Source organism: Bos grunniens, chromosome 12 (genome assembly GCF_055505025.1).
Source record: "Bos grunniens cultivar Pamir isolate PY7600 chromosome 12, Bosgru_T2T1.0, whole genome shotgun sequence".
In the NCBI taxonomy this organism is placed as follows: domain Eukaryota; kingdom Metazoa; phylum Chordata; class Mammalia; order Artiodactyla; family Bovidae; genus Bos; species Bos grunniens.
The window spans coordinates 12,140,111-12,161,465 of NC_141176.1; the positions used below are offsets into that span (position 1 = coordinate 12,140,111).

General features: G+C 39.4%; 1 protein-coding gene across 3 annotated transcripts in view; it reads right to left on the minus strand.

The window, feature by feature from the left end:
- The window catches only part of VWA8 (von Willebrand factor A domain containing 8), a 390,356-nt gene that overhangs the window by 156,913 nt on the left and 212,088 nt on the right, over positions 1–21,355 (minus strand). For 2 of the 3 annotated variants that reach the window (XM_086328813.1, XM_086328812.1), the window contains 5 exons: positions 15,610–15,718; positions 13,656–13,794; positions 9,650–9,849; positions 1,612–1,722; positions 641–705 (listed from right to left, as the gene is read on the minus strand). In XM_086328813.1, coding sequence (XP_086184939.1) covers positions 641–705; positions 1,612–1,722; positions 9,650–9,849; positions 13,656–13,794; positions 15,610–15,718 — 624 coding nt within the window. The remainder of the gene's footprint in view (positions 1–640; positions 706–1,611; positions 1,723–9,649; positions 9,850–13,655; positions 13,795–15,609; positions 15,719–21,355) is intronic. The other variant, XR_015137814.1, reaches the window with a different exon arrangement.

A 21,355-nucleotide genomic window follows, 5' to 3' on the forward strand; every position in this document is an offset into this window, starting at 1 on the left:
TACTTTACTAGCATGTGAGATGAGTACAATTGTGCGGTAGTTTGAGCATTCTTTGGCATTGCCTTTCTTTGGGATTGGAATGAAAACTGACCTTTTCCAGTCCTGTGGCCACTGCTGAGGTTTCCAAATTTGCTGGCATATTGAGTGCAGCACTTTCACAGCATCATCTTTCAGGACTTGAAATAGCTCAACTGGAATTCCATCACCTCCACTAGCTTTGTTTGTAGTGATGCTTCCTAAGGCCCACTTGACTTCACATTCCAGGATGTCTGGCTCTAGGTGAGTGATCACACCATCGTGATTATCTGGGTCATGAAGCTCTTTTTTGTACAGTTCTTCTGTGTATTCTTGCCACCTCTTCTTAATATCTTCTGCTTCTGTTAGGTCCATACCATTTCTGTCCTTTATCGAGCCCATCTTTGCATGAAATGTTCCCTTGGTATCTCTAATTTTCTTGAAGAGATCTCTAGTCTTTCACATTCTGTTGTTTTCCTCTATTTCTTTGCATTGATCACTGAGGAAGGCTTTCTTATCTTTCCTTGCTATTCTTTGGAACTCTTAGCACACAGTAAAATTAAAGGAGGAAAGAGAATGGACAGAAGAAAATCACAGTTTAAACCCTCTACAGCAAAAAACTCACCCTTTTTCTTTGTAGAACACTAGCCAGTTTTTGTGTGAAAACTCTTTACACATTTTGTAAGTTTCCTAAAGACAAGAAAAAACAAAATATTCACATTAACTGTGATGGATGCAATCACGTCTCTTCAGCTGCTTTTCCTTAAATAAAGTTCTTCAATGTGTAAAACATATAATTCTCTGAGAAGCTACCCCTCTTCATCCGTTCCAAGACTCTTACGGTAACATGGATTAAAATATATTTTAAAATTCACTGTGAACTATGTACTAAAACATTTTTAGGATAATATTTAAAAAAATAATGCCAAATCTGATTACAAGTAAACATGCTATCTGGTGATTAACTGTGATGTTTGTACCATAGCGTCAATACATAGGAAATATTTTGTTTCTTAGGTTTGGATCTATTTATGACATTTAAAATATCTCTTTTTTTCATGGCATTTTAAGACCTATAAGCATGCTATGTTGTCCAGGGCAGAGGGTAAGTTCTGTTTTATATCCATTACCTTTTTCTGAATGGCAGAATAGACTCCCTGGGGTTGGCCAAAATGTTTAATTACTAGTTTATTAAGCTAAAATATTTATTTATCTTGTAAATACAACCAGATGTTACACTCAAAGGTTCATTACATAAATTCAAAACATTAACACAGACCTGGAAAGCAGGTTAAAGTGCCTGCATGATTAGGGATTTGTCATGAATATCACACACAAATGGCTCATGAAGTCCTATGATTATTAGTTCAAATGTTCCTGTGATGGATACAAAAAGAACACTGATACTTAGTTATACGTCTATCTACGTCTACCTACTTGTATCATATTAAAATTCACAAGTGCCTAATAAGAGAATTCTTTTGTGCATTATAGCAAACAGAAGGTGCCACAAGGGGAGGGCAGGCATGCATTTTTACAGTTAGAAAGCTACAGAAAACCCTTGGCAATTTACTGGGCAGGCTGGGTATTCCTTACAGCTTCCTCCTTGTTCCACCAGGAAGTTTTCTTCATTGTAAATTCTTCTGAAGGTAGGATGAGACGGCGAAGGGCTTGGCTAGCGGGATCCAGCAACAGGATGACATTGCTCTGGAAATAAAGAGAATAGTTTTTTGTTTTTTTTTTTTAAAGCAGCAGTCCCTTGGCAGCCTGGAAATAAAGGGTATTTAGTGATAAGTAAACCAAAGGTAAGATGACAATACTGAAATATTTAAACGACTCCATAAAAACACTAAGTGATTTTCCATAGTACAGAATTTAAAGCCTTCCATGGTTTAATGAGGATATTTTTAATTATGTAAGGCAGACTTTCTTCTTTGAAGATTTTATCTTAAAACCATCCCCTTGTAAATATAGGCTAGGTTTAACCATGACTCTGTTTTATTATGTATTAAGGAGGAAATTTAGACATTTGATCATTTTTAAAAGTCTGTTCACTTTTATCAAAATTACACTTAAAGAATGTGCAGTTAAACCAATACAACATTGTAAAGCAATTATCTTCCAATTGAAAAAAATTTTTAAGTGATTTACAAAAAAAAAAAAAAAAGCATGTTGAAAAAACTCTCCTACACTATGCATTCAATTGTCTGATGATGAGAGGGACTATGCTGTTAGTTGTTTGGCCTGAGGAATCATGGTGCTGGAGAAGACTCTTGAGAGTCCCTTGGACAGCAAGGAGATCAAACTAGTCAATTCTAAAGGAAATCAACCTTGAATATTCTTTGGAAGGACTGATACTGAAGCTGAAGCTCTAATATTTTGGCTACCTGATGCGAAGTCTCATTGGAAAAGACCCTGATGCTGGGAAAGATTGAAGGCAGGAGGAGAAGGGGACAACGGAGGCTGAGATGGCTGGATGGCATCACCAACTCGATGGACATGTGTCTGAGCAAACTCGGGGAGACAGTGAAGGACCGGGAAGCCTGGTGTGCTGCAGTCCACGGCATCACAAAGAGTCAGACACAACTTAGCGACTGAACAACAACACACCGTGCATAACTGAATCTCATTTATTCTTTTCACAAATGCAGGTTCAACTCAGAAAATATGTACATGATATAAAGATGGATTTGCAAGAAAATATCAAGGACCCCAAGAACCAAGCTGGTAATGAGTATTTCTGCATCTTGTCATTCACTGAGCTTGGGAACTTTCACAGCTCGTGCTGTGATAACACAGTGACAAGAGATGGCTCCAGCAGCATTCATCACAGTTATGCAAATGAAGTAATAACCTCCCAGAAATTAGGAGGATTTTTTCAAGAAAAAAAAAAAAAACTAAAAAAAAAATTAACCTCAGACATTAAAATAAGTGAATAGAAACACATGAAATAAGAACTTAAAATTTACAAAGCCAGAAAAGATTGAATATTTTAAAGGAATGTAAAGAAGCTGGGTTTTCAGTTAAAATTTAAAGACATTTGAAGGTCAGACTAACAGGTTTACAAAAAGGCACGGACAAATTTTTTCTCAAGCCTCATTGTTATGTAATTGTCTTTTTTTCCTCTCTTATTTTGGTTCATTTTGTTTTGTCTTATTAAAATCTGGGGCTCCTTCAGTTATCCTAACCCTTATGAACTTTTCATTTAAAGAACTTTCTTTGGGGAAAATAAAATCACAAAGCATCCAAAGAATTACTATATATTTTGTAAAATATATACAAAATATGAAAAGTCTGCTCATTTCTTCCATAACATTTATTTGTTGTTGTTGTTCAGTCGCTATGTCTGCCTCTGTGACCCCATGGACTGCAGCACACCAGGCTTTCCTGTCCTCCACTATCTCTGGGAGTTTCCCCAAACTCATGTCCATTGAGTCAGTGATGCCATCCAACTTATATTTAAAGAAGGAAGAAGAATACAAGGATGAATAATCATTACTTTTGCCCTTTATCACATAATCTAAATAGAGAGGAAATAAAAGGAAATGAGAATAGATTAACGATTCACCTGCAAATCTGAGACCTCATAGTGTGGCTTCAATTTATTTTACAAGCGAATTTTACTGAAGTGCTCAAGAATTAAAGTAGTAGTTGCACTGAAGTTTCCTTTATTCCATATATTCCAAATATTGGCTATATTAAAAAAATTCTAAGCAAGTTGACAAAGCTTAAAGTTTTTCTTATAAAGACACTTAGAATGCATCATTCTGTGTAATATGCAATTCTCCATTACAGATGTGTATTACGATGGAACTCTGCTCAATGTTGCGTGGTATCCTGGATGGGAGAGGGGTTTGGGGGAGAAAGGATACATGTGTACGTATGGCTGAGTCCCTTCACTGTTCACCTGAAACCTTCGCAATGTTGTTTGTTAATCAACTATACCCCAGTACAAAATAAAAAGCTTATTTTTTAAAAAATGAATGTGCATTAGTAATATTCTTTTTTAAAATCAACATATCATATAAGAAGCACCATTCCTGGCATTTGAAAGTTTGAATATGATAAAAATCTCAAGGAAAATCCTTAAAGTTTTCCTTAAGAAGTTGTACTAATAAGTTAAAATTTTGTAGTCTCTATTCTAGATTAAATCTTTTTTTGAGTTAGAATTTTTTAAAGAAGAAAATCTCTCTTATGATAAATATGTACAACATTAACACAAATTGCTAGCACTTAAGCAATTTGGATAATATTAACTTTTATAAGCAACAGAAAGTCCTAAAAATAATGTTTGATCCCAAATGTGATTAAGTAGAAGAATAAGTAGATGATTAAACAGATATGGTTACGCACAAAAATGAGTACAGTTTTGCATTTTTCTTCCTTTTTAGGGTCTAGTACTTCCGAAGTGAACCGAAAAATTGGATCTTTCTAAGTAACAGAAAACATATCTTTATATGTGTGTGTATACATACATGTTTCCAGCCACTGCTGTATTTAGAATTAGTTCTAGAAGCAACTGGCAGTATGAAGGAGTTCTGCTGCTCCATCCTTCTAGATGTTAATGGTTTCCTTCTGTAAATGACTAATGATATATTCTGTCTGAGTTTAAAAATAGAATTTTGCGTCACACATGAGTACATGTAACTGTGGTTTTGGCACTCCTTCCAGGGGGGCAGGGAGGAGAAGCGAGTGAGCAGTTTTATTATGTTTGTATTTGACTGGGAGAAAAGTAACCTCTGGATGACCTCCATGTCCTAAAGTCTGAAATTCTAAACTCTGTACAGATGTAATAAGTAATCTCATGGTGGGGTGGGGTTAGGGGGGAGGGAGGAGGCTTTATTTTTAGGCATGGCGAAGTTTCCCTTTCCTCACTTAAGATTTTATTTTAGCAAGGAATTTTTGAACAACTTCTTAAACCAACCAGCGAAATGCATCCGTTGCCAAGCTCTATAAAGACAAGGGATAGATGAATTAACCGAAGTACTTCTTTACAATATTTCAGCCCCCTTTTCAGCTAGGGCAGAATGGGGGAGAAGGAACTGAAGGCCGCACACTCATTTTTTCATTAGATTAGAATTATTTATCATTTGTTAAATTTTACAGTTATGTGCCGTTCATTTGGAATTAAGGAGGGCTTAATACTCTAGTGGGGACACAATATAAAACAGAGGACAGGTAGACAGAAATCCTGGTAAGCCATGCGAGTCTGCTCAGGGCATTGAGGTAACATGGAGAATCGCTGAAACTGGTCAACAGGGAAAGTCTGGTAGCATGTAAGAATGCCAGGAGGGGAAGTGTGGGTTTATACAAAAAACACACTGTCTTTGATGAAAGTCATCATACATGAGCAGGGAACTGATCCACGTTGCCAAATAATTGGATCTTATGAGAAGACAAACTGCTTCCTGAGGACCTGAAAATCTCATACTTTTAGAATTGGTATCTGTAAATTTGACAGTTGAAAATTTGGCAAGATTTTTTGAAAAAATACTCCAAAATCAGACTTCTATTTAAATTTGATTGGTTCACTTAATCAAAAATCACCAAGATATCATGTGCTTTTTATGAGAGCTTCCTCTGGCTGTAGAAATCAATCCAATGGCATTGATATTTTGTCGGAACTCTACAAAGTAAAACCTTTTCCAATAGGATGGACACAAGCTTTTCTAAGCAAGAGCCGGACATTTGTATATTCTGCTTCTAGGAGAAAGTAAAGTGAAAAAAAGTTGTGAAAATCAGAAAAAAACCGATTAACTCAGAATTTATGATAATTGTTGAGTCCTGCCCCGAGGCCACAGGTGCAAGACCTTGCACCATGGCCACAGAAGCCGAGCCCAGAACCAAGGACACCTCCGAAGCTGACGGAGCCCCTTTGCAACTGTTGCTAAAAGCTCCTGTCACCACTGACAAGCTTCCTGACTCCCGATCAGGCAAAGACGCCCACTCCAGTAAGCACCCTATAGCGCCCCAACCAATCACCATGGCCAACGGCCCAGGAGGAATTTTTTTTGTCCCTGAGGCTATAAAAATTGGTTATTAACCCACAAAAACTGACTCTCTCTGGTCTGTCAGGAGGTCGGCCCTCTGCGCTTGCAGTGCCCACGTTATGTCTGCTCGTTGTTCTGAATAAACTCACTCCCTTCTGAAATGCTCTGTGTCTGGAAGTTCTTTTCCAACCTGTGCTCGGACTGCCTCAACAGTAATTATTTAGGCAAAGCCTAAAGTTGAAGTTGACTTACTTAACTTGGTGAAACCCTGATATGTTATTTACGAGATTTTAAAAATTCTTGATTAGAAACAGCCTAAAAGCACTGTTCTGGGTAATGCTTTATTCTTAGAGTACCTTAAAATACTTAACAAGTAAAAACACTGCATTTTTTCAATATTTTCCTATGACGAATAACTTTAAAAAATTTTCAGATTACCTGCCCCCACCTTTCTGCAGTGAGTGGACAAAACTACTTTAATTCTGGTGGTGTCAATCCGATTTGGCTTGAACTTCTGTTCTACCAAGTGTTTACTGGGCAAGTTATTTAAACTCCGTGAGCTTCAGTTTCCTCACATGTAAATATTGCTAAAGCTACCCCACTGAGCCTCTGGAAGAATAACGTGGAATAATGTATGCCATCTTTTCCTTGACACGTTGTCAGCATTTAATCATCAATCTTCCTCCCTGAGATAGTCGTCACGTGGCTTCTGAAATGCCACATCCTGGTTTATTCATCTCCACCACCGGATGCTCATCTTCAGTTCCCCTCGGTCGATTCCTCCTTCTTTCCCCGATTTCTTCATATTTCAGTGCTCAAGGGCTTAGAGCTGAGATTTCTCTTTTCTACCCACATTCCATTCCCTTAGTCATCGCTTTCAGTTTCATGATTTAAATAACATTTATACTCCAGTGACTTCCCAATTTATGCTTCCTGCTCTCCATTAAACAGCAGAATCATCTACTTGGCTTTGTTATAGGCATCTCGAATTGAATCACACATCTAATTTTCCTCCCAAATCAATTCCTTCCTCATCTCAGTTCATGGCAGGTCTACCCTTTTTGTTGCTGAAGCCTTAAATCTTAAAGTTGACCTTAGCTTCTACTCTGTCACTTCATGTATCTGATCTGTTAGGAAATCCTGTTAGTCGCACCTTCGGAATATATATAGAATCCATCATTACTGATGACTTCCAAACTTGGGTGATCTCTTGCTTGAATCATTATAAAAAATCTCTTAATTAGTCTCCTTCATTCTGCCTTCATACCTGTAGACTATTCACCACAGAGGAGCTAGAGAAATCCCTAAAATGTATGTCTGATCTAGCTGCTCATCTTCTTGAAGCCCCCTAAGACCTTCTTCCCCTCTCCTCACAGGCAGCGCAGAACCGTAGAATGATTCATAAGGCTTTGCACCCCTGCGTCCCCACCCTCCACCATGGTCCTGCCCCAACTCACTGCGGGACCTCTTTGGCCTCGCCTCTTTATACTCTGGCCCTCATTCAATCTTCCCCAGCACACTTCTTTAAAGATCCAAAGGCATAGTCCAGCCTCTGGGTCTTTGAATTTATAATTCCCTTTCCCTAGGAACTCTCTGCTTCCCAATATCTCTTTTCTCCCCCAACGCTATCAAATCCACTTAAATATCACTTTCTCAGTCACCCGCCCTGCTTTAAATGGCAGTCTTCCTTCTATTTTACTCTCCCTTGTTTCTCATCATCTAAGTTGTAATTATTTATTTTGCTTATTGTCTATCTTTCTGCACCAGAATACAAGCTTCTCAGAACAAGGACTTTTGTTTTGTTTATGGAAGTGTCCCTAAGAGTAAGCACATGATACTTACTTGATGAATGAATAATATGCTTAGTATACTATTTGCTGGGCTTCCCTGGTGGCTCAGTGGTAAAGAATGCCACAGGAGACGTGGGTTCAATCCCTGGGTTGGGAAGATTCCATGGGTTGGGAAGAAGGAAATGGCAACCCATCTGCCTGCATTGCAGGAGACAGGAGATGTGGGTTTGATCCCTGGGCTGTGAAGATTCCGTGGGTTGGGAAGGAGGAAACGGCAACCCATCTGCCTGCGTTGCAGGAGACACAGGAGATGAGAGTTCGATCCCTGGGCTGGGAAGATTCCGTGGGTTGGGAAGAAGGAAATGGCAACCCACTCCAATATACTTGTCTGGAGAATCCCATGGATAAGGAGCCTGGAGGGCTACAGTCCATAGGGTCACAGAGTCAGAAACAACTAAAATGACTGAACACACACACACACACACATTATTTAGTAGCTATCAGGTGGGTAACAGGTCTATAAAAACATTGTATTCCTTTCTGTTGGATAGTATAGATTAACTTTGTTGTTGTTTAGTCACTAAGTTGTGTCCTTTTTGACATTTGGAATGCCCTTTTTGACTTTATGAATGGGATTAGTGCCCTTACAAAAGACACATGGATGTGATCCCTGCTACTTCTGCCATGTGAGGTCGCAGGGAAAAGACCGCTATCTAGGAAGGAGGTTTTCACCAGATCCTGAACCTGCAGTCACCTTGATCTTGGACTTGCCAGGCTGCAGAACTGTGAGAAATAAATGCCTGCTGTTTATAAGCTACCTTGTCTACGGTACCTACATTACAGCAGCCCAAACAGACTAAGAGAGCGGTCCCCAACCTTTCTGGCACCAGCTCCAGCTTTGCAGAAGACAATTTTTTCACGGATAGGGGATGGGGCGGATGTCAGGATGATTCGAGCACCTTACATTTATTGTGCACTTTATTTCTATTACTGTTACATCAGCTCCGCCTCAGATCATCAGGCATTCGATCCTGGAGGCTGGAGACCCCTGGACTAAGACAATTCCATGCAGTATAGCTACACAGCTGTCTCCACATAAAGAATGCCCTTTGGGTTTCAGATAACGTGTCATCTCCTAAGCGGAGCTATCTGAGCACTCTTGAGTACTATTCATTCTTCCAACTCCTCCCACCCTACCCCCATCTTTCCCTAAGACATTTTTTCTTGTTGTTGTTTAGTCGCTAGATTGTGTCTGACTCTCTTGGGATCCCATGAACTGTACGGCAGTCATCACTGCTTGAAACTGGCATATTTATTCGTTGGCGCACTTGCTATCTATCTCCCCACAGAGAATGCAAACTTCATAACAATGAACCGCTGCTGCTGCTGCTCAGTCTCTTCAGTCATGTAGACTCTGCGACCCCATGGACTGCAGTCCACCAGGCTCCTCTGTCCACGGCATTCTCTAGGCAAGAATACTGGAGTGGGTTGCCATGCCCTCCTCCAGGGGGTCTTTCCTACCCAGGAACTGACCCCATCTCTTAACGTCTCCTGCGTTGCAGGCGGATTCTTTACTGCTGAGCCACCAAGAAAGCCCCCAACAATGAACTATCCAGCCTCAAATGTCACTAGTACTGAGGTTAGGAAACCCTCACTCAACATGTTTCAAGAATAAAGCCCACGCTGAAGTCCCCCAGAGAGGAAGGCGTTAGCCTGCCTTGTGGTACTGATAACACACAACTCCTGACCCCTTCCTGCAGCCCCTCTCCTCAGTCCTTATGAAAGCACACACTTTCAGTGACAGGCTGGGAAACATTCTTGCCTGTCCCTCACGTAAGGAGGCCATGCCGTTACCTGCTGCTCGTGGAGAACCACTTGACCCTTTAGGGGGTTTCCCAGCGGTGCCACCGTCACAAATGGGTGCCAGATTCCACTGGCCGTTCTCGGGAAGACGTCGAAAAGGTCCACAAAGTGGCCGCTTTTCCCAGTCATATTCATAAAGTATAAGGACACGGGATTGCATGCAACTACATACAGAGTGTTTTCCTCATTTTCTGAAATGACCAAAAAAAAAAAACAGAGTTAATTCTATTCTGCAGTAGATTTTCTGCCTGGTCCAAAAAGGTCCAGTGAAAACTGAATCATAAGACGGCATACAACCAGAACTCAGCAGATGACCTGCACATGGATTGGTGGTCAAAGAGCACTGGGAGAAGCAATTTCATACCTGCTCTAAGTGTTGGAGAAGGGAATGGCAACCTACTCCAGTATTCTTGCCTGGAGAATCCCATAGACAGAGGAGCCTGGTGGGCTATAGTCCAGGGGATTACAAAGAGTAGGACACAACTGAGCGACTAACACTTTCTTCTTTCTAAACGTATCAATAGATGGGACCATGCCTACATACTCCAGGAAGTAAGTATCTATTTGTCCCCCAAAGAATTCCATAACATCTCACAGTAACACCATTAAATATTTAACACTCCTCAATGTCAGGAAATTCTTCCTTCTATGAAAGTATTTTGTGCTTCAATAAAAGTCTGTTTCCTCTTATTTTATTATTGGCTCAGATGGATAACAGCTGGTCAACATCTTCCGTCTGCTAATCTGGTATTTCCCAGTTTACTAGCTCTTCAGGGTTTTCAAGTAAATAAGTATTTCCATTTTTTGATTCTTAGCTCTATGGATCTTATTTTCCAAATTATCTTTTTTCATATTTGTGTATTTTTTTTATTACAAAACCTGTCTTTTCAATCAAGTACTTGACTAGGTCCCTTTTCTGAATTCTATTTCAGTGCTTCCTCAACTTTCAGGTGTGTGTGAATCACCTGGAGATCTAATGAAAGTGCAGATTCTGACTCAGGGGCTCTGGGGTGGGGCTTCACTCTGCCTTTCCAATGAGCTCCCAGGAAATGTCACTGCTCTATGCTTGAGGCAGGGGCTCTGGGATGGGGTTTCACTCTGCCTTTCCAGTAAGAACCCAGGAAATGTCACTGCTCTAGGCTTGAGGGCATCCCTTTGAGTAGCCAGGTTCTGGACTGTTAACCATAATCTCTATTTCTGGGCACCCTAAAGCAAGGGATTAAGCTGCTTCTGTATAATAATCACTATTAATATCACTCATCATCCAGGTATCTATTTACAAGTGGTCATATTTTCTGAACCCCAAACTAAGGTATAAGCTATGATAATGAAATATGTGGGACTATGCTGGAAATTTCAGGAAAAAAATATAGTGCTTGTATGTGTGTGTGTGTGTGTATGTGTGTGATGTGCACACATAAAGACCAAATATATATAAAGATAAATTAAACAAATAAGCTGACATTGATAAGAAACACAAGTCAGTAGGAGATCAGAGAAAGGCGTTATTTAGGAGACACTGTGAGCTGTGTAGGAACTACAGTTCCGAACATCAGAACCACATGACTTATAATTTAAGAATGTTTTTAATGTGTCTATCAGCACAAATAAATTCAATTCAACATTTATTGAGCAACTTTGGAAATATAATAAAAGTATTAATAGAAATATACTTCACAAACATCAATTGTCCTCTCTTATTGCAGCATTAAGTACTGTTTGGTCTCTGGCTCAAACATATCTATCTATCTAACTGATTCTAAGAGAACCAAGAAAATATTCTTTTCTCTCCCAAATACAAAATAGGCAAAAAAACTAAAGAGATCAAAAAAACAACACAAAGGTCCAGTTTGCAAATGTGGACAATACTGAAACAGAGGGTTAAATTATGTGAGAGACAGCAAATGAGTTTCACTTTTAAGGACCAGTTCTGACTGGCTGGCCGTGGCTGCCTGGAATGCTGCGTTGAGAAGAACTGTGAGACTGTGACAAGGTTTAACAACCCCTGTCACTGACATGAGGTAGAGGTTTACAGCATACTTATTCACAATCTCTAAAAATGAGACAAGAGCCAAAGTTCAAACTTTATCAGTAAGACCTATACACATTCTCTACTCACATACGTTCTGTGGATGTTTGTTCCTAACTTTAGCTATGTTGAGTAAAAATATGTGCTTCTAAAATGTACAGAGTTTTTGTTGGTTAAATTATGTGAGGGACTAGTGTGGCTATTAAGACATTTTCAGTTCAGTTCAGTTCAGTCGCTCAGTCGTGTCCAACTCTTTGCAACCCCATGGACTGCAGCACACCAGGCCTCCCTGTTCACCATCAACTCTCGGAGTTTACCCAAACTCATGTCCATCGAGTCGGTGATGCCATCCAACCATCTTCTGTTGTCCCCTTCTCCTCCTGCCCTCAATCGTTCCCAGCATCAGGGTCTTTTCCAATGAGTCAGCTCTTTGCATCAGGTGGCCAAAGTACTGGAGTTTCAGCTTCAATATCAGTCCTTCCAATGAACACCCAGGACTGATCACCTTTAGGATGGATTGGTTGGATCTCTTTTCAGTCCAAGGGACTCTCAGGAGTCTTCTCCAGCACCACAGTTCAAAAGCATCAATTCTTCGGCGCTCAGCTTTCTTAACAGTCCAACTCTCACATCTATACATGACCACTGGAAAAAACCATAGCCTTGACTAGACGGACCTTTGTTGGCAAGGTAATGTCTCTGCTTTTTAATATGCTGTCTAGGTTGGTCATAACTTTCCTTCCAAGGAGTAAGCGTCTTTTAATTTCATGGTTGTAGTCACCATCTACAGTGATTTTGGAGCCCCCCAAAATAAAGTCTGTCATTGTTTCCACTGTTTCCCCATCTATTTGCCATGGGACCAGATGCCATGATCTTAGTCTTCTGAATGTTGAGTTTTAAGCCAGCTTTTTCACTCTCCTCTTTTACTTTCATCAAGAAGCTCTTTAGGTCTTCTTCACTTTCTACATTCATATTATTCCCTACATAATAGGGCTTCCCTGATGGCTCAGCCAGTAAAGAATTCACTTGCAGTGCAGGAGACTGGAGTTCGATCCCTGGGTAGGAAGACCCCCTGGAGAAGGAAATGGCAACCCACTCCAGTATTCTTGTCTAGAGAACTCCATGGACAGAGGAGACTGGCGGGTCACATATGATCATGGGGTCACAAAGAGTCAGACAGGACTACGTGACCAATAAACCCAACACACAGTGAATGTAAAATATCTTAATAGGAACACCAGTCTGTTACCAACAAAACCCCTGTATATTTTAAAAGCACATATTTTTACTCAACATAGCTGATTTTAGGAACAAACATTGATAGAATGTACACAAACAAAAGCTTGCTTCCTAATTTTTGCCTGAATAATCCCCATTGTAGATAAGTTAGCGAGTCTCTCCCTTCCCCCTGTCATCACTTCTGTTGATATCACCTTAGTAACTGCCATCAATTTTTGGCAGGTACTTCTGCCAAAAGTACCTAGGACATACTGCATGAATCAGTAGGTAATGGCAACAGTCCAGAGGTGCAGACGCCAAAAACTCACATCCTTTATTTGCCATTCTTTACAATGAGAGGTTTAATGACTGTAAATCCTCCAACCCTGCTTTCAGAATACATGTAATCACCAAACTGGAATCCCAGCCAAAAAAAATCCAATGTTTTTCCTTTTTCTTTCCCCCTTCTATTTTTAGCATGAGCCCAGGGTGAGTTTAACTTTGTGCTACAATTGTAATGAGAAACAGACGTGCATATGAACTCAGTCACGCTTATGTGGATTCCACAATAGTATTTTGTTAGGTTGTTATAGGAAATTAGATCTAAATTACATATAATTGCTATCCAGTCCAAGCATGGCACAGTGACTGAGTCTAGCATAGACTTCTTGATGTCTAGAGATTATTTTGATCTGGCTTTTTAAAAAAAAAATCAGTGCAGGAAGGAAAAATCAAAAGAATAAACTGACATACCATGTGCTGTAGCAACATCACAGATTAAGTTCATTTCATCCAATGGTAACCTCCAGGAGCTACATTCTTCGGTAAAGGTTTGGGATCTTCCTTCATGTCTTTCTATTGGATACTCCTGTATGTGTATGAGTGCTGGACCCTATTTAAAAAAAAAGTAGTTATCTGCAATAAGATATTTGGGTAGTTATAAAAATGTAGAAAAGTTAGAGTTCTTCCAAACTAAGATTTTCAATTCAAATACTCAGTATCTTGACATACCTCTTCTCATTTTATTGACTGGCATGATACTTATGACAATAATAATACCATATAGTTGCATTTATAAAGGCTTTCATATGTGCTATCGTATTTAATTTCTCATTTTCTTTTTATTCAGAAAATATATCAGATATAAAATCCCATAGGAGTTCTCATTACTTTACTCTTTCCTAAGTCAACTGCAAGTTTTGAACTACAAGTATGGGGACCCAGAGCTGTCCAAACCAGGAGAATAATTTTTTAAATACAGTTGATTTGCATGCCCTTACAGTCCTTAATTAATCAAAACTTTTTGGGTCAGATAGTGACTATTGTGGCAGCCGGGGCTGCCCAGGTGGTGTAGTGGTAAAAGAATCCACCTGTCAATACAGGAGATGCATAAGACTTGGGTTCGATCCCTGGGTTGAGAAGATCCCTTGGAGTAGGAAATGGCAAAACACTCCAGTATTCTTGCCGGGAAAAGTCCATGGACAGAGGAGCCTGGTGGGCTATACAGTCCATGGGATCACAAAGAGTCAGACATGACTGAGTGACTGAGCATGCACACATTCACGGGTGCTATTACCTCTTCTGTCTAGATTGTATCTTAGGAGCTAGACGACGAAATACTACATTTCTTATACTCCTTTGCAGCAAGCATTCTGGATATGATTTAGCTTCTGCCAATTAAATGCACTTGCATGAGATTTGTACGGCAGATGAGCAGCAGAAGCTATCCTCCTGCAGTCAGTGTGGACAAGGAGAATCTGACAAATATGAGCAGTCAGAGTCTATGCTCTACTACAAGGGCTGACAAACCGTAGCTCATAGGTCAAGTCTGATCCACTCCCTGATTGTGTCGATAAAATTTTACTAGGACACAGTGTCACTCATTTGTTAATGTATTGCCTGAGGCTGCTTTTGTGCTACCATGGCAAAGCTGAGTAGCTGTGACAGAATCTGTATGGCCACCATGACTAAAATATTTACTCGTGTGTGTGTGTGTGTGTGTGTGTGTGTGTGTGTGTGTATGTGTGTGTGTGCAGTTGCTCAGTCGTGTTCGATTCTTTGCAAGCTTATGGACTGTAGCCAGTCAGGCTCCTCTGTCCTTGGAATTTTCCAGGCAAGAATACTGGAGTGCATTGCCATTTCCTGCTGTAGGGGGTCTTCCTGATGCAGGGATCAAACCCCGGTCTCTAATGTCTTCTGCATTGGTAGGTGGGTTCTTAACCACTGAGCCACCACTATTCAGCCCCTTACAGGAAAAGTTTGCTAGTCCAGTCTTATTGTGCAGAAGCAAAACCCTAATCCTGAAACCAAAAGTCCAGCGGTGGCCCCTTGACTTCTATCCCTCTTGTCCTTTCTATTGATTTTATAAGCAGCTAATTCCCCACAGTCAAACCTAGCAGGATTGCTACTGCAACTAGTGATTGATATTTCTTTGCCTTTTTTCTTGAAAACAAACATAATGGAGTAACTGTCCTGCCTGACTTTCGTAAAATACAGATTAGCTCTTAGGAATTCTACCAATCATTAGCAATTACCTATATTATGACCCTCAGAGGCCAGACTCACTTGAGAATCACAGAAGAAGCTAAATCTATTCTGAAATAACATCAGAATAAGTCATTTCTAAGATTGAATAAATTTTCCACCAGGGAAGATACTGAAAAACAGATAACATTCAATATTCTAATGAAGAAATAATGATATCAACCTTAACGTCTATATGATGAGTTTCTGCTGGACACAGCAGTTTTTGCATTCCATTTCTTGACTGACCAATTGTCCAGTAGCCCATGAAGGTCTGCTCCGGCAGAGGCAACCTGTCAAAGATTAATTTGAAGAGTAAACATTTCTCCTTGTTTCCAAGTCACAGGAAAAAATAAGAACCGTGCATTGAAAGTGTTTAGTTGCTTAGTCGTGTCCAGCTCTTTGTGACCCTGTGGACTGTAGCCTGCCAGACTCCTCTGTCCATGGAATTCTCCAAGCCAGAGTACTGGGGTGGGTTGCCATGTATTACTGATCACATAAATAAATTTGAAGAATACTTTACTTCAAAGTGAGTTCTACTTCTTTTTATTAAAAGATAGTCTTTAATAGGATGTTTAAAATATACTTGAAAAAGAAAAGAATTCACATTTCAGAAACTCAGAAGATTTCTGAAACTCAGTAGAATGCCCTACTTTGTTTTTACCATAATGACAAATATAATTAACGTTTAAGAACTTTTTCCTGAATTGGTAAATACTTAGTAATTTAACATCTAAATTCCTATTAGAGTAATAGAAAGGACTTAGGGAAAAAATGGAGCAATCCATCAGTTTTTTTCATTCTATTCTCTTAAATTTGAAATCAAATAATAAGTAGTATAGAATACTACTGGGATTCCCAGGTGGCTCAGTGGTAAAGAATCTAGCTGTCAATGTAGGAGATGTGAGTTCGATCCCTGGGTCAGGAAGATTCCCTGGAGAAGGAAATGGCAAACCACTCCAGCACTCTTGCCTGGGAAATCCCATGGACAGAGGAGCCTGGTGGGCCCCAGACCACAGCATCACAAAGAGTCAGACACGACTCAGGGACTAAACACTACCACCAGAATTCTACAGGTCACTTGTCTGTAAGTTGTACAGGGCAAATTTCATAGGATCTACTTTAGCATTTTAATCTTTTTTTTTTTTTTTACTTTGAACTGACATAAAATACCTATAGAAACATTCACACAAATGTGTCACTTACTCCTGAGCACACCTATGTGTCCAGCACTCAAGCATCACCAACACTCAGAAACTCCCTTGGACTATTTCAGTCATTACCCCTACCATGGGAGCTACTATGCTGACTTCTAATGGAATTATTCTATGTTTAGATTCCATTTTATCTAAAGCTACTTTTAAATACAATAACTTGCAAAAACAAATATGGCAACGCTAAAGGACAAAACCACAGATAATTTTTTTCAGGATAAAGCCTTTACTTTTTAATCATACTAAATTTTTTGGAATCTTTACAAAAGAAAGCATTGTCATTTAATTCGTTATGAATTTCTTATTCCATGGTAAGTGAAGGCCAAAAATGATTCAGAGTTAAAAGTTCTTCAAAAATAATGCATAATATGACTAAAAATTGAAATGAATGCTTGAAATAAGCTTCATGATCATTAAAACAGTACATACTGATATTTAGAAAATCACTTTATTTTCAGTAAAAGAGTAAGTCTGACAAAATATCTCCACATACTTAATAAGACCATGGAAGGCTTAGATTTTTTTTTGCATAGACTAGTGAAACCAAGTATTCTGGTGGAATATGATTTTTGTCCTTTGAAATGCTAATGTTCAACATCACAGGAAGGAAATCTAAAAGAAATTTACATTGAAATTCTTCTAAATCATAACATAAATTAATCAAAAGGACATATATGCTTTGTATCTATCATTTAAAATACATTTTAAGTACATGGACAATTATCCTGACTGGTCATTACTTATTTCCCTGTTTTTTTTTGTTTTGTTTTTTACCACTAATGAGGTGGAAGAGTCACTGAGTTAGGGGATTTACTATAACTGTTCTCTCTTATGGTAATAAAACACATTCCCATGTCAAAAGGAAAGACTTTTGTAGACTAGAATCTCTCTCTGCTTGTTTAGGGAATGAACAGTATTCATTGCCTTCAGCAGTTCACCAAAGGGGAATTAGATCTCTAAAAACAGAGCAGAAAACAAAGGAAGGAGATACACCCAATTTCTTTCCAATGTAGATTTAGTGGGTTCTAAGTGCCTGGAGAATCCCAGGGACGGGGGAGCCTGGCGGGCTGCCGTCTATGGGGTCACACAGAGTCGGACACGACTAAAGCGACTTAGCAGCAGCAGCAGTGCTAATTCTTTTACTAACTAGCTCTGCAGACGTGTGAAAGAAAGCTTAGATAATTTCTCTGAGTGTTAATTTCTTCCTTTGTAAGATGAAGGCAATAATCTGTAAGATTCTGGTTTCTTCTAGGGACTGGGGGAGTCTCCGGTGACCATTTTAGAGAGTGGAGTGAAACATGAGTGATAGATCTTACATAGCCTTTGGTTCTGGAGTGAATATAAATAATCAGAATAAAATCACCTACACCTATCAATAGAAGGGGCTTCCCTGGTGGCTCAGCTGCTAAGGAACCCACCTACCAATGCAGGAGACACAACAGACACGGGTTTGATCCCTGGGTTGGGAAGATCCCCTGGAGAAGGAAATGGCAACCCATTCCAGTATTCTTGCCTGGAAAATTTCATGGACAGAGGAGCCTGGTGGGCTACAGTCCATGGGGTCGCAAAGATGTGCCAGGCCACATCAGTAGAACAGGTGCCTGGTAGACAAAATTGCTTTTTTAAAGCTGATAAAAAGGAGCTCTACGTCCACCCCAAATCGCCTCTTTGAAGACAACAGAAACAGTTACACATCTGGGAATCTAATCAGAGGTGGAGCATAGCTTAATAAAAATTATGGTCAGTTGATAGGTTGAAATAAAGCCTAAAAAACTGGTCTAATATATCCTTTAATAATCTCACAAAATATCATACAGATGCTTAAAACAAAATAAAACCAAAACCTTCATCCATTTGGGGAAAAAATAACTTTACTAGACCTCCAATTTTTACTGACAACCCCCAGGGAATATTCATGAAAGCTGCTTTGAACTTGCCAACTCACTCTAAGTAATGGTCATGGAAATTACAGACTGCCTGCTTCCATTTAAAAATAGCACTAGCTGTTTGGTTGGCAGAGTATGGGAAGGACCTTCAGGTACCCCATATAGAATCTGTTTTGAAATCACATAACAAGATGCTATTAGCGTTAACAACTGCAACTGAAAGTCACATATACAGGGTGTTCTGAAGTTACCCAATCAAACTGATTCTATCTGCCCCTTGGTAATACCGGGAGGTGTTTCTAGACTTCCTGTGGGCTCTAGGGTGGCCAAATGAGGTAAACCAAAGCCCCTCATTTATTTTCCACTACTAAGTTTTCCCAATACATTGTGGGAAAATTTGACGGTTATTAACTCTCTCCCCTTCAATAAGTTACTGCATGCATGCTAAGTCGCTTCAGTCATGTCTGACTCTTTGTGACCCCATGGACTATAGTCCGCCAGGCTCCTCTGTCTATGGAATTCTCCAGGCAAGAATACTGGAGTGGGTAGCCATTTTCTTCTTCAGGGGATCTTCCTGACCCGGGGATGGAAGCCGGGTCTCCCACATTGCGGGCAGATTCTTTACCATCTGAGCCACCAGGGAAGTCCAGTTGGGGGCAAGGGGAATTATAATTGAATGCATGAACAAGCTTTGGAATTTGAAATATATTTAACATTAATTTAAGGGTAACTCTAAACTAATAATCAGTTAGCAAATGGCCCTATACCATTACTGAAATCTGTCATCCATCTCCAACCAGACTTAAGTTGTTATATCTGATTTGATTGAAACAACATAGTATTTTCCATAGTTTTAAGATCCTGTTACTTCTATTGTTTAACTTTGTTAAAGTCCTACCTGGAATGATATCTCGGTTTGATTTTAAGGGAGAAGACAATGAACTTAAGACTCATAAATAGTACTACTTTTTATCTTCAGTGTCATTCATGAATTTATGTTTTTTAAAACACTGAAGCATTTCAACTCATATGTTGTGATGTTTCTTAATCCCTTGTGGAAGTATTAATAAAGATCTGGAAGTAAAAGTTTTAACTAAAAAAGAAAAGGTGACTTTCAAAATTATGACTCAGGTCAAATTGCAGCACTTAGGCAAATTACAGAAAGAAAAAAAAAGTTTTTTAAGCATGCATACATTTCATAACATGATGCATATGGGCACCAAAGTCGAGTTAGAGGGTCTGAATGACATACAAAAGATTTGTCTAAGATTGTTTCCATAAAGAGGTGAGCTGGGGTTTTAACGAGTATGTTCTGGCAAATTTCTGCCTTCTCTGAACATTTGCCAAAACTATTTCTGGAGTATGAAAGAAACACATGAAAAAGATTTGGATCTTTCTAAGGGCATTATGCAATTGGAAGTTGTTGACATACCTATTATCAACAATTCCTAAAACATTTCCTTACCACAAGAACTACTAATTTTCATGGGAATAATGGAACCCTGAAGGGTAGTTCCACCAACTCTCAACAATTCACCAATTATTACCATCTTTGAGAAGAAAAAGAACAACTCCAATTTTATAGGGCCTAATGTTTTAAATCTAACCTTTGGCAAAAAGTAAGTTGGACTATCCAATTGAGTTTACTGGAACCTTTAACAGAATAACCCTGACAAATATTTCCACCTTTGATTCTGACCCATCCTCTCACTCTTCAGCCAGCATATGCCTTGGTGAAGTGAAGTGAAAGTCGCTCAGTTGTGTCCGACTCTTTGAGACCCCATGGACTATACAGTCCATGGAATTCTCCAGGCCAGAATATTGGAGCATATGCCGTAGTTACTGTGATTTGCTACTTGCTGTTCTTCCACATACTCTGCATCTTCATGCGTCCATGAGGTTTTTACTTCAGCCCAGAACTCCTTTCTGCTATTGCCTCTTTGATGAAATCTTTCTCATTCTTAAAGCCCAATTCAAATGTCACTCCCTCTTGCATCCTTCTCCCACATTTCTTTCTGGGCAAAATGAATCTCTTGCTCTTCTGGGTTTCCAAGGAAATTTGTACATATGGAACTCTTAGAAACTCGTAGAATAGAGTTCTGTAGTATCTGCAGTTTTCAAATTTAAGGCCTGATAGAGAGTGTGGTCAGAAGTGAATCTATGAAGTCCCTTGCAAATATTTATCCTTTCTAAAATAAAAAGTCAACACTCTACATAATGAAAACAGAAACTCCACCTTAAATACTTTAAACTACTAATAATGGGTACTACTGCCCCTGGTGATTCTCCCTTGTTTGCAAGAAACTTCTGAATTTTCCTTCCCTCAGTCTTGCATGTTGCTGGGAAATAAATTTTGCTTTGCTGCAAATGATGTGTACATGAGCATTACATGTGTTTTTCCTTTCATTGTCTGGCTCTGCATTTAGACATTATGGTTTTCACTTTACAACTTAGATTTGTTCACCTCTGCCACTGAGATCCTGCTGTGGTCACAGAAATGAGAAGTCATTTGGATGCATGAGATGAAAAGAAGACTTGGGGAAACTTGTCTTTCTTGGCTAACACTTCTCAGACAGTTCCCCCATATCCAGGTTGACACTGTGCAGAGTCAGCGCTGCTGCCCAGGGTCACTCCATGCTAAAGCAGATGTGGTCACCAAGCTCCACACATTTCTTTCTTCCTCTTCACTGAAGTTGTGAGACTACAGGTCTGGGGCTTGGGTTTCCTTTCCCTCAACTCTCTTCAAATTTCACTGCAAAAACTTCTTTTTTTCCTGCCATCTGCTTTACCAACCACATCTTAGTATTTTTGAATCTTAAACTCTTTCCTT